The sequence below is a fragment of the Trichosurus vulpecula genome, chromosome 7 (genome assembly GCF_011100635.1).
Source record: "Trichosurus vulpecula isolate mTriVul1 chromosome 7, mTriVul1.pri, whole genome shotgun sequence".
NCBI classification, from domain to species: domain Eukaryota; kingdom Metazoa; phylum Chordata; class Mammalia; order Diprotodontia; family Phalangeridae; genus Trichosurus; species Trichosurus vulpecula.
Genome location: NC_050579.1, coordinates 243,933,618 through 243,946,347, shown reverse-complemented (window position 1 = coordinate 243,946,347; position 12,730 = coordinate 243,933,618). Strand labels below are relative to the sequence as shown.

Below are 12,730 nucleotides of genomic sequence, written 5' to 3'. Positions count from 1 at the left end.
GAGCGTTCAAACAAGGAATGAGCACAGAATCTCACCCAGAGTAGATCTATTCTTACAAGTCTCTAGAATTTCAAGCAAGTCCAAAGACAGGACAGGCCTGACCTTCCATACACACATGTCTTTTCAAAGTCTTTCTTCATTAACCCCCTGGAGTTTCCTCTGCCCATGCTTCTCTCTCAGTAATGCCTCTGAAGTCTCTGAAGGGGATTGACATAAGTCCATGAGCCACATGGGCACCTTTGTACTTGGCATTTTTTGTGTCAACAAAGAGGCATGAGAGGAATAATTAAGGTAATATTTATAAAGGGCTTTGCAAACTTCAAATCTGTAACTGCTGTTATTATGATGTCTCTTCATCAAATAAAGTTACTTGAACAAAGTGGATTTTCAAATTCAAGTGTAGAACTCCTTTATCTCTATCAAATTAAATCTCCTTCCATTCAATTCTCCCATCATTCTGACCTGTCCACAATGCTTTGGATCCTGGCTGTGGCATCCAATATAGCAGCAATGTCTCCCAGTTTCAAGTCATCTGAAAATTCCCTTTGCCTGCCTTCTATGTCTTCATCAAAGGCACTGATAAAAATGCTGAATAGTACGGGACCAAGGACAGATTCCTGGCATACTCTGCTAGGGAGCTTCCTCCAATCTGACTGTCACCCATTAAGGACCAATCTTTGGGCCCCAGCCATTCAACCATTTCCAAATCCAGCTAACCATATTATCATCTAGTCCATATCTGTCCATCTTCTCCTCAAGGGCAGTACTGGAGGCTTTGTCAGATTCGTTGTTGGAATTCAGGTTTACTGTATCTACAGCATTCTCCTGATCCATGAGCTCAGTTATAGTGTCAAAAAAGAAAGGTTCATCTGGCATGACCTCTTTCTGATGAGGTCTTGATGGCCTTTATACAACCACTGTTCCCTTTCAAAATGGTCACAAACCATTTCTTTTATAATGGGTTTTAAATTTTTTTCTGGGAGTCAAAAGCAAAATTCATTGAACCATAGACTGCAGACTCATCCATCTTCCCTTTTAAAAAATATTGGAACATTTGTCCTCCAGTTTTAGGGGACCTGCCACAGTAGTGAAGACATTCATTGATCTACACTAGGAGCTCAGCTTCAGTGCCGTAACATTTGGCTATTGCAATAGTCCAGGTAAGACACGACCTCTGAGGTCCCTTACTTCCCTGAGATTCTATGATTTCTTTGACCTTTTTTTTTCCTTAACCACAAAAACATTTCAGTATTAGAACAGGCCCTGCAAAAGGAACCTCTGCCTGGGAATTGATGATGACCTTCATTCCTAATGCTAATTGGCTCTCTCAACTCGGAGGTTGCCCAACCCTGGGGCAAACAAGAGAATGTAAATTCTTAGTCTGGGAGATGTGGGGGTAGTTCCCATGAAGTGAGGGCCATCCTGACTGTTATATCTCTGAGTCCCTCAGCCTCATCTTGTCTCCAGGATGCTGTGTGTCTTGCTCCCCAAGGGCATCTGGATAGAGGTTCTGGCTGTGACCCTGCTGGTGCTGATTTCCCAGGTGGCTGCAGGCAGACATTCCCCAGGTAAATACAGAGCAGCAGCTTCCCAGAGAGCACAGGTGGGGCCCAAGGGGAGCACTCTTCTCTCTAGGCCCGGACCAAAGGAAGGGCTTGGGACAGGATGGACCTCAGATAGATGGACAGTAAATGAATCTGTTTTCAGGCTCTGCTCCCAACTAACTCTTCCTTTGGTCCTCACTTCTTTTACCCCTTTTCTTCACGGTTCAGGGACTTGATGCAACCCCCCTCCAAGAGCTGAGGGCTCCAGGTACTTTGTCAATAATCTGTTATGAAGCAGCTACTGTCTGCCAGGCACTGTGCTAATGCTAACGATAGAAAGAAAGGCAAAAGAAAGTTCCTGTTCTCAAAATGCTCCCAGTCTAATGGGGGAGACAACAGGACAATGACTGTACAAACAAGACAGATAAAGGATAAATGGGACATAATCAAGAGAGGGAAGGCACTGACATTAAGGGGCATCAGGAAAGGCTTCCTGTAGAAGGTGGGATTTGAGCTGATCCTTGAAGTCAGCCAGGGAAGTGAGGAGGCAGGGGTGGGAAAGAAGAGGATTCTAAGCATGGGGGACAGCCAGAGAGAGCCCAGAGTGGGGTGATGAGGAAATGTGTGGGGGAAGAACAAGAAGGCCAGTGTCACTGGATAGCAAAGTGCTGGGGCCTGGAAATGTAAAGTGTGAGAAGGCTGGAAACGTAGGAGGGGGCCAGGCTGGGAAGGGCCTTGAAGGCCAAGCAGAGGATTTTATATTGGATCCTGGGGGTAATAGGGAGTCACCAGATCTTGTTGTTTAGGGGATGGTATGGTCAGAGCTCCCAGGGTTCCCCCCGCCCCATTTAAACTTTTCTGTCCCACTAAATATCTTCCCAGAGTCTGCCCAAGCTGCTAGAAAGGTTTCAATTTGTCTGTTATTTGGGAAGGAAGGGGTAGACTTTCCTGGATTAATTTCCAAGGTATGGTTTCAAAGCCAGTAAAGCTGGAGTATTTGACACCACCCCTGGTTTTCATCCTGGCACAGTAGGGGAAGGTCTCCCCATCCATCCCTCAGAGGCAGGTTAGAGGCAGATACTTGCCTGGAGGGGCCAAGAGAATGGACCCAGGCTGGCTTTTCTCTTCATGATCCCTTGTTCATGGGCTGAGAAAAGAGGTACAGGCCCAATGTTCCCCAACCCCCCTCCCCTGGATCAGGCAGGCCTTGCACTCTGTGCACCCCATCTGCCAGGGTCATCTCTGGTCTCCACACCCCCGTTGCTCTCCCTGAAGCCGGGGTCGGTATCAAGAAGTCTCTGCTGTGACCTAGCAGGGGTGTGAGATCCTTTGCCCTGGGCAGGGAGGGAGCCCTCTGGGATGGGACACAATCCTCTCCCAGCTGGTGTAAGTATTGTAGGGAAGCAGATAAAAGCCCCTCTGGCCCGGTCCATATTATTTCCTCTCCAGCCTGGCCTGGCACCTGGCCTGGCCAATCACAGTCTCTCTGGGGTCCTAACCTGCCCTAGAGCCGTCCTCCAGGAATCTGACCCACTTTTGGGCTTTGTCACCTGCACTGCCCCTGCCACGTGTAACACCCATTCTCCAGGGCTGAGACAGTCTCTCAGGGCCTGAGCAAGAGAAATACAAGGGCAGGGGGATCTCCCAGTCCTGGCAGGGTGGTGGCTGGTTAACTCAGCTGACAACTCCAGGAATACCCTGGTATCAGCCATGGGTGTACTGAGCACATGCTGCCCCCATGTGGACAATCTTCCAAACTACACAATGTTGAAGTAACCTCCCAGCTAGAAGTTAGTCAAACTTTTACTAAGCACTTACTATGTGCCAGTCACTGGGTTAACCTCGGGGGACACAAAGAAAGGTAAAAGTCTCTGGGGATGACACCATGAAAATAACTGTGTATAAGCAAGTTATATTCAGGATACTTTGGAAATAACCAACAGAGGGAAGGCACTAGAATAATTAAGGAGGATTGGGAAGCTTCCTGGAAGATGGGATTTTAGTTGGGACGGGAAGGAAGCCAGGGAAGCCATGAGTCAGATATGGGGAGGGAGAGCATTCCAGACATGGGGACAGCCAGAGGGAATGTGCAGAGTTGGGAGATGGAGTGTCTACTGGGAGGCACAGCAAGGAAGCCAGTGTCACTGGATCACAGGGTACATGGGTGAGGGAGGAGGGACTCAGGGGTAAGAAGACTGAAAAAGTAGGAGGGGCCAACTTGTGAAGTGCCTTGAAGGTGAAACACAATTTTTAAATTTGATGCTGGAGGTGATAGGCAGCCACTGGAGTTTATTGAGCAGGTGAGTGACAGGGTCTGATCTGTGCTTTAGGGAGATCCATTTGACAGCTGAATGGAGGATGGACTAGAGGGGGAGAGCCTGGAGGCAGGCAGACCCACCAGCAAGCTATTGCAGTAGTGCAGGTGGAAGGTGCTGAGGGCCTGCATCAGGGCTGTGGCAGGGTCAGGTGTATTCAAGATGCCACAAGGGCAAAATTGCCAAGTTTTGGAAACAACAGATTCAATATGGCTGATTAGGGCAAGAATAATGCTGAGACTGTGAGACGAGGTGACTGGGAGGACAATGGTACCTCACCATAACAGGGAGAGAATTGATGTCTGTGAGAGAATGACCACAGAGAAGGTCAAGCACAAGGAGAAACTAAGGGAGTGTGAATAGCCTTTGGCTTGGGCTGGAGTCTCATGTGGGTAGAAGTTGGAAAGAAGGCTAGAAAGGGAAATGGGGGCAGAGGTGGAGAAGGCCTTGCTTTCTAGGCTAAAGAAGTTGTTCTTTATCTAAACGGCAATGGAGAGTCATGGGGTGAGCTGGGGCCTCTGGAGGGGAGATTTTAAACCAAAGAAACCAGTTAGGAGACCACTTCAGATGGTGAAGCTTGAGCCACCATGCCTGACTTCTGGAACTCTCTCTTAATTGCCAAAGCCAATGGTCTTTTCTCAGGCTTCCTCCTTCAGGAGCTTTCTGCTGAATCTGACCATGTCAGCCTCCCTCAGCTCCTAGGTATTCTCTCCTCTCTGGGTTTTTGTGACTCTGCTCTCTCTTGGTTCTCTCCTTACCTGTGTAATCACTCTCTCTCAGTCCCCTTTGCAGGTTTATCATCCACATCCTATGCCCTAAATGGGGGTGTTTCCTAAGGCTCTATCCTGGGCCCTCTTCTCTCCTCTCTGTAACTTCCTCAGCTCCCATAGAGTTCATTCCCATCTCTGTTCAGATGACTCCTAGGTCTGTGTTTCCTTCACAGTGCCTGTCCAGCATCACCTGCTGCCTCCTGGATATTTCAGGCCCTATGTCTCTAAGCTCTCTTAAACACAACATGGCCAAAATGGAACTCATTGCTTTTCCCCCAAACCCATCCCTCTTTTAGACTTTCCTATTCCTAATGAACATAATGCAATTCTTCTCATCTCATGGTTCATGACCTTGGTTTTATCTTCAACACCTCACTCTGCCTGGCGCTGCTGCGCGCCCCCCTCCCCCCCGCCAGAGTCACTGCCATAACCTTCCTTACATGTGGTGGGTAAAACATGAAATGACTAAGGAAACAAAGGTTCGAGCTTTTGTGCATGTGGATTTATTAGCAATGTATGCCGATTACTCCAGGAACTGGGACCAGACTTCCTTAGCTGAGGCCTGGACCCTGAACATAGGATGAGACAGACTTTTATATATTAAAAACAAGGAATCACATAAGGCCAATGAATTAAAAGAAAACAAAACAACATTAGGTAACTTGAATTCTAATTGGAGGAAGGATTAGGGACTTTCCAAGTTGGAAGAGGGAGAGCAAAGAGGTGCAATTCCCTGAAATTAGAAAGAGGTGCCCCCCCCCCAAGGGTCTGTGAACACTCGAAGGAGTGTGGAAACAATAACTGATTGAATAGAAGGGGGCCAGATTTCAGATAAGACAGATGGGCTGCTTGGGATGTACATATGTGACAAAACTCCCTGCCTCAGTCTCCGGATCTGCCCTTCTTTCTGGTCCACACAACCTCGGGCCTTAGTTAAGGGTCTTTAAGCAGCAGGAGAGCTGGTCCAGCCTCCAGCCATGCAGAGCTAGGTTCAAACGATGAAATAAGGTTTTCTCCCAATTCCCACAATTGAACACAATTTCTCACAAGACAGAAACTGGGCTCTTCCCATAATGGGATAGAAAGGGAGCTGAGCTAGCTCCAGAACTGAGTCACAAGAGGGAGTCAGTGGGGTTCACTCAATGCCCATGATTCATCACCTGCTGAACTAATCTCAATTTCCTCCTACATACAACCCTTTCTGCTGCTCTGGCCACCATAAGAGCAGACCCTCATCATCCCTCACCCAGATTATTATCATGGCCTCCTAATCGCTGTTCCTGCCGCAATTCTCTGTCCACTCCAGACCATCTGTCACACACCTAAAAATGAATTTTTCCTCAAGAGCAAATCTGACTAAGTCACTCCTCTCCTCAATAGACAGCATTGGCTCCCTATTGCTTCTGTGATCAGTTAGAACTTCCTCTGTTTATTCCTTCACAATCCGGCTAGAACCCTCTCTTATATGACAGTCCTCTTCCTGTGCTCTGTGATCTGCTCAAAATGGCCTTTTCCTCACAGACTGATCCATCTCCCACCTCTGGGCCTTTGCCCAGGCCATCCCCCATTCCTGGAATGCACTACCTCCTTCCCTCTGCCTCATAGATCCTCTCTTCCTTTAAGGCTCATCTCAATCACCATTTTCTAGGTGAAGCCTTTGCTGATGCCCCCAAATGCCAGTGTCTTCTCTCCCTCCCTCTCTATATTCTACTCACTTGGATTTATTCTGTCTGTAGTTTTAGGGACACTTGTGACTGTCATTTGAACATAAAGCTGGGGATTATTTCCTTCTTTATATTTGTATTCCCAGCAGCTAACATAGTGCCTAGCACACAGTAAGCACTTAATAAATGCCTGTTGATTGACTGACTTTCTTTGGGGAATTACAGCAGTGCACAGAGCAGGAAAGACTGTTAAGTATAAAGGAAGCTAGGAATCCATGGATTGGGGGTGGGGGGTGGGGCAAAGGGCAGGACAGGCATGGAGGCTGTTCACATGTTTGGAGGTAGGAGATGAAATGCTGAGTTTGGGGAGCAGCCAGCAGGTCAGTTTGACTGAATTGTATGTGAGGGGGAATAATAGGAGATGCTGGAAAGGTAGGCTGGACTCAGAGTGGGGAGGGCTCTACGTGCTAAGGTTGGGGTTCTGAAATTTCTCCAAGGATCCATAGGGTGCCACTAAAGGTTCTTGAGGGGGTGAGTTCAGTGGTCAGACTTAGACTTTTTAAAAATTATTTTGTCCTTTGTGGGGTGGATAGATAAATGATATCAGTCAGTCAATAAGCATTAATTTAGTGCTTTCTGTGTGCCAGGCACTTTGCTGAGGGCTAGTTTACACATAAAATGGAGTCATTTTCTGCCCTCCAGGAGCTCACATTCCAGGAGGAGGAGGGTCCAAGCCATGTCCAGAAGGGGTGATGGGGGAGGGGCCCTGGTCCACAGTCACAGGATTGTGAGCAGAACCACACACACAAGCAGCAGATCTCCAAGCCCTTTTCAGTAGGGAGGGTGATACTGATGTGATTAATGTCCCCTGATCAATGGGGAGAGAGGGGCGTGACCTTCAGGGTCATGGAACTGTGGGGAGGGTCTGTCACCCGCCCGGGTCTCTGCAGAGGGGCTGGGGCGAGTGGGATACAAAGATACACTGGAGGGATAATGATCAGACAGTGGGTTAGACTCGGGTGAGGAGGACTTGGGGTGGCCGTTGGATAAAATTTCCTGGGAGTGTTTGCACCAGGCTGGGTGTGGTTGAGAGGCAGCTGTGACACTGCAGACAGACAGGACTGGTCCGGAACCCTGAAGGTCTGGGTTCTAGTCTTGTCTCCATTCCGGATTTGCTCTGTAACCTCGGAAAAGTCGCTTGCGGTCTCTGGGCCTCAGAGGGGCTGGGGTTGAGCATGCGTAGGAAGGGCAGCGGGAGGTCAGCCACGGTCTCATCACTCAGACCCAGGTTGTGTTCCTCGATTCCAGGGTGGGGTGTCGGTCAGGGATGACCCTCCTCCGCTTGTTCCCCCAGAGTCCTTCATCCAACAGTTTAAACATGAGTGTCACTTTGGGAACGGGACGGAGCACATGCGTCATGTGGATAGATTCATCTACAACGGGGAGGAGTATGTGCGCTACGACAGCGACCTCGGGGAGTATGTGGCGGTGACAGAGCTGGGGCGGCCTGAGGCTGAGTACTGGAACAGCCAGAAGGATCTCATGGAGCGCAAACGGGCAGAGATTGACACCGTGTGCAGGCCCACTTACGAGTCATCTGAGCGTTTCTTACTGCGCGGTGAGTGCGCGCTCCCTGCAGTAGAGGGAGCAGGGGAGCCCAGCAGGGACCCAGGGAGAGGGGTGGGAGTTCTGGGGAGGGGGCAGAGCAGGGAGGGAAGAGAAGAGAAGGGGCTGGAAGAGAGCGCAGACGGAGGGGAGGCTGTGATGGGGGGCAGGTGAGGAGGAGAAAAGGTGGGGGGTCAGAGGAGCTGATGCAGGAACAGGGGCCCCCAGAGCAGGTGAGAGACGAGGGGGAGCAAGGGTGAAGGGAGGGGGAGTTGATGAATTGGGACAGAGGAGGAAGGGCGGGGACCAAGAGGAAGGAGCAGGGGAGGGAGGTAGGGGGGAGGGGAAAGATTGGGGTCAAAGGGGGATGAAGAGGAGGGAAGACTTATGGGGAAGGGGATTGGGATGGAGGGAGAAGAGGTGGGGAAGTGAGAGAGGGAGAAGAAAGGGGAGAATGAATGGGGGAGAAGGAGGGAGTGACAGAGAGAAGGGGGAGAGACCCTCCTGTAGCAGCATGGGTTTTGGTTCCTTGAGTCCTTTTTCCTCAGTCAGATTCAGATTTTTTCCCTCCTCCTATTTTAATGGGGATAAATTGCATTGGGAACAGGCCATAGACCCTTCACCACTAAATAACACCCATTCATACAATGCTAAGTGGTTAAGAGGCGGCCAGGTAGGGCAGTGGTTAGAGCGCCAGGCCTGGAGTCATCTTGCTGAGTTCAAACCTGGCCTCTGACACTTACTAGCTCTGTGACTCTGGGCAAGTGGCTTTGATGAGGTCAGAGTTGGGAGAGCTGGTTCATCAGATGTGAAAGGATTCCCTTAGACCTTCTCTGTAGCCAAGGGGAGCTTTATTGACCCAAAAGCAGCGGGCCTGAGACTTAGCAAGGAGCCAAACAAAGGCACTGATGGAGGGAAGGGACCAGACTTATAGAGACAAAAAGCTACACAGCCTGTAGGATGATTTTAGGGCTTCTTGTGGGCATTGGAGATTTAGGGATAGGACAAGCCTCACAGGGTAAGGATAAGATAAGGGAGTCCGGACTGGACACAAGATAAGGTGAGGAGACTTTGGGGTGCCAGGGAGAGAAACTCATCCCTTAGGGTACCTTTGTATTAAGATACATTAGGACATCCCCAGGAAAAAGGCAATTTAGTCCTTAGGGCACTGTTTGCACTCACATCAACTTAACCCTGTTTGCCTCGGTTTCCTCATCTGTAAAATGAGCTGGAGAAGGAAATGGCAAACCACTCCAGTATCTTTGCCAAGAAAATCCCAAATAAGGTAACAAAGAGTTGTACACAGTTGAAAAATGAGAGAACAGCAACAAAATAGTTAACACAAAATTAAATACCCCAATTCCTGACTGCCCAGGCTGCGTGAACCTTTTTAAGTTGCATATAAAACTGTCCCTTTTTTATTCCTGAATCTAAGCTCAGCAGAAGCTCCCCATGCTCTGCCCTCTCCTGTCTCAACCACATTCTCTTCCTCTCTTCCCCCTCCAGCCTTCTCTGATAATACAGAACCTTACAACTGAGGCCTCATCACTGAAATTGTCTTTCTCCAGGGACCCAGACATGTTTCTGCTTCTCCCAGGGCCCCTGGACTCTGGGTCAGGATGCTCAGGTTTCTCCTGGGCCTAGGTGTTCCCCACAGTTCCCCTGATTCAAAATTTCTTCACTGGATTGATAGCATCTCTTAATATTTGAGCTAGAAGTCTTTCTAAAAATAGTTTATTACCTACACTTACGATCTGATTTGGAAATAATCCATTACAAAGTAGCTATTTACAGTGAGAAATCTTGCCTGCTAATTTCTTCCCTTATCATTGAATCCTGATGAGCTGGGGCTATGATAATTCAGCACCATGGACTCCCCCCACCCACTTCCTGCTACTTCAGGGGGAGGTTAAATGTCTACCAAGATGCCCATTTCTGGCCCTGGAGAGGAGAGGAGACCTGAGCCTGGTTGTGGATCAGGTGACAGAGGTGGGGGCTGGACTAGGAAGACCTGCTCTGGCTCCCTCACTCAAGATCTTTCTTCTTTCTTCCAGTTAAGCCCGAGGTGACTGTGTATCCATCAAAGATGGCTCCCCTGGGACAACACAACCTGCTTGTCTGCTCTGTCACTGGTTTCTACCCTGGGGACATTGAGGTCCAGTGGTTCGTGAACGGGCAGGAGGAGACAGCTGGGGTTGTGTCCACAGGCCTGATCAGCAATGGAGATTGGACCTACCAGATCCTGGTGATGCTGGAAATGACCCCCAAGCATGGAGATGTCTACACCTGCCAAGTGGAGCACTCCAGCCTTCAGAGACCTGCCATCTTACACTGGAGTGAGATAGAGCTCCCTCACACTCCAGTTCTAATATTTCTCAGGACATGGAGATCTCTGAGATCCCCTCACTGTGTGTACTGTGCCCTTTTTTCTTCTGCCCTGGGCTAATACAAACCCCATGTGGTGCTACCCACCTTCCCCCTTTCCCCAGTGCAGCCCCCCATGGCAGTGCTGACCTAAGAGCTGTGGAGACCTAGAACCTTGTCAGCCTCCTCACTGGCCCCAGTCCTGGGAGCTGGCCTCCATCTGGGACTCTGTGATCAGCCTATAGATCCCTTTCTCCTGGGGTAGGGGAGCTAGGCTTTGAGATGGATTGATGTCGGTGTACCCTAGTGAGCTTTCACTTCCTGTGGCCTGAAAGGCCCTTCCCAATTCTGTCCCTTCCCTTCTTAGACAGGCTCCCCTGAGTCGTGTCTGCTCCTTACATGGTGCTGGCTCCTGGAGGGACAGTTTTGATCCTTGGTGTCTCTGTTCCTCAGAAGTACAGTCTGAATCTGCCCAGAGTAAGATGCTGAGTGGAGTCGGGGGCCTCGTGCTGGGGCTGATCTTCTTTGGGGTTGGCCTCATTGTCCACAAAAGGAATCAGAAAGGTGAGAAACTCCGGGGAAAGTCCTGAGCCCCCTCCCCTCTATGATCTTCTCGAGGAGGGAGAGGATATTTAATTGTGCCAGAAATCTGGCCCCAGGTCAGGGGTAAAGGGGTGGTCTGGCTCTGGCTTAAGCTCTTCTCCCCCCCCCCCCCAGGAATTTATAGAAGGTGGTGAAGGGGCCAGATCCTGGGGCTCAAGGATCTTAGGAAATCCCATAGTCACTATAGAGACAGCCTTGGGAGGGGTCCCAGGTTCCAGTCTTTAGCCCCTCCCCCTGCCATTCCCTTTGCCCCCATCCACTCACACAGTTGTAGATGGATGGATAAAGCAACAATTAAGTGCTTCCTTTGTAGTGTCATGTGCTGGGCTAAGCAGTGGTAGGAGCCCCTGTCCCACAGTGCTCAGAACCATGGTGCCCTTTACTTATATGGCTCTAGAATTTACAAGGATGTGTATTTCTGTCTCTCTTCCTTTCCCAGGAAATCGTGGTTCACAACCAACAGGTAAGGTCCTTCCACCCAGGTGGGATTAGGGTTCTCATAGCTACAGCATCTGCCCAGTGTGGGGCCTGAAGCTAAGAGGCTTGGGGGCCCTTAGTGGGAAGAGGTTGTTCTACTTGTGGCTTCAGACCCACATGAAGACTCATATGTCTGTTCTCTGTCCTCTGCAGGGCTCCTGAGCTGATCTCTGAGGCTGTGTCCCCTGGAACTGTTGGATCCCCTCAGCCTCCCTCTCACATTTGGAGGCCCCTGCTTGTGTCCAGATCTCCAGGACATTAGCTTTGCTAACCCCTTCCTTGGCATAGCTCCTTCCATGTACCTTTGACTCTGGACTCTTTGGTATTTCCCCAACAGAGCTTCCAAGACACCCTCCATCCTCCTTTGTTTCTTTACTTTTTTATCCATTTTTGTCCCTTGAACCTTCACCCCAAGAATTAGAAGACTGAGAATCAAGTAGTGCTTGGTGATATGGAGACAAAGTGAGGGGAGCAGAGGAGGAAACTTTAGCATTTGGGTTTTGTAGAATCTGTCAAAATGTAAAATGCCTCCAGACGTGCAGATTGCAATCCATCCACATCTTTTGATACTGGTTGACTCATGTTCATTTCCTTCCACAATTCCTATAGAAGTTGGTTAATTAACATGCTGGTAGCCTTCCTATACATTTCTTTATTTTACATAGATACCAGTGGCCCTCACAGGCTGTCTGCTCAGAAATCCTTAGCTTTCTCTATGTGATGGGCCCACCTCATTCTGGTCATCCATCATTCTGCTGATGTTTCTTTTATCACTTCTGCTCAGTTCTTCTTTGATGATATGCTGTAGCCTGTGCTTGCCATATCAAAAGTGCCTCTCCATTGCACCTTTAAAAAATTAAAGTTTTAATAATACATTTTGTGTTTATGTTATATTCATTGCTTAATATATACCCTACCCACCTTGTTTTCACTCATAACAAAATTTTTACTCAAAAGTTCCATAATAACCATCACATCGATCACATATGTTTAACAGTATGTACAACAATAAATACCCATAATTTCCCCACTTCTTCCATGAAGGGTTTATTTTCTTGTCTCTGTGGCCAAGCTTGGTGATATATAACATTCAGCATCATTTCCCCCCTTCCCCATTTTGTCGTCTTGGGTATGTTTCCTTCCTGGCTCTGCTCACACTATTCTGTATCAGTTCATTTAAGTCTTCCCATGTTTCCCTGAATATTTTTGATATATCTGCATATCTGAATTTTTTTTTTGCATCTTTGACACCAGTGGTTTCTCAGGATCAAAAAGTAGGGAGATTTTGACACTTTTGAGCAGGATTCCAAATTGTTTTTCACAATTGTTGTACCAGCTCACAGCTCCATAAATAGGGCGTCAACCTGCCTGTCTTTGTGTAGTCCTTC

At 48.8% G+C, this 12,730-nt stretch overlaps 1 protein-coding gene across 1 annotated transcript; it reads left to right on the top strand.

Annotated features, from left to right (window-relative positions):
* Positions 1-1,392: 1,392 nt before the first annotated feature.
* Positions 1,393-12,202, top strand: LOC118856566 (HLA class II histocompatibility antigen, DR beta 4 chain-like). Its single transcript, XM_036766939.1, has 6 exons — positions 1,393-1,568; positions 7,648-7,911; positions 9,953-10,234; positions 10,716-10,826; positions 11,305-11,328; positions 11,496-12,202. The coding sequence occupies exons 1-6, from the start codon at positions 1,469-1,471 to the stop codon at positions 11,507-11,509; spliced, it is 795 nt and encodes a 264-aa protein (XP_036622834.1). The 5' UTR covers positions 1,393-1,468; the 3' UTR covers positions 11,510-12,202.
* The last annotated feature ends 528 nt before the right edge of the window (positions 12,203-12,730 follow it).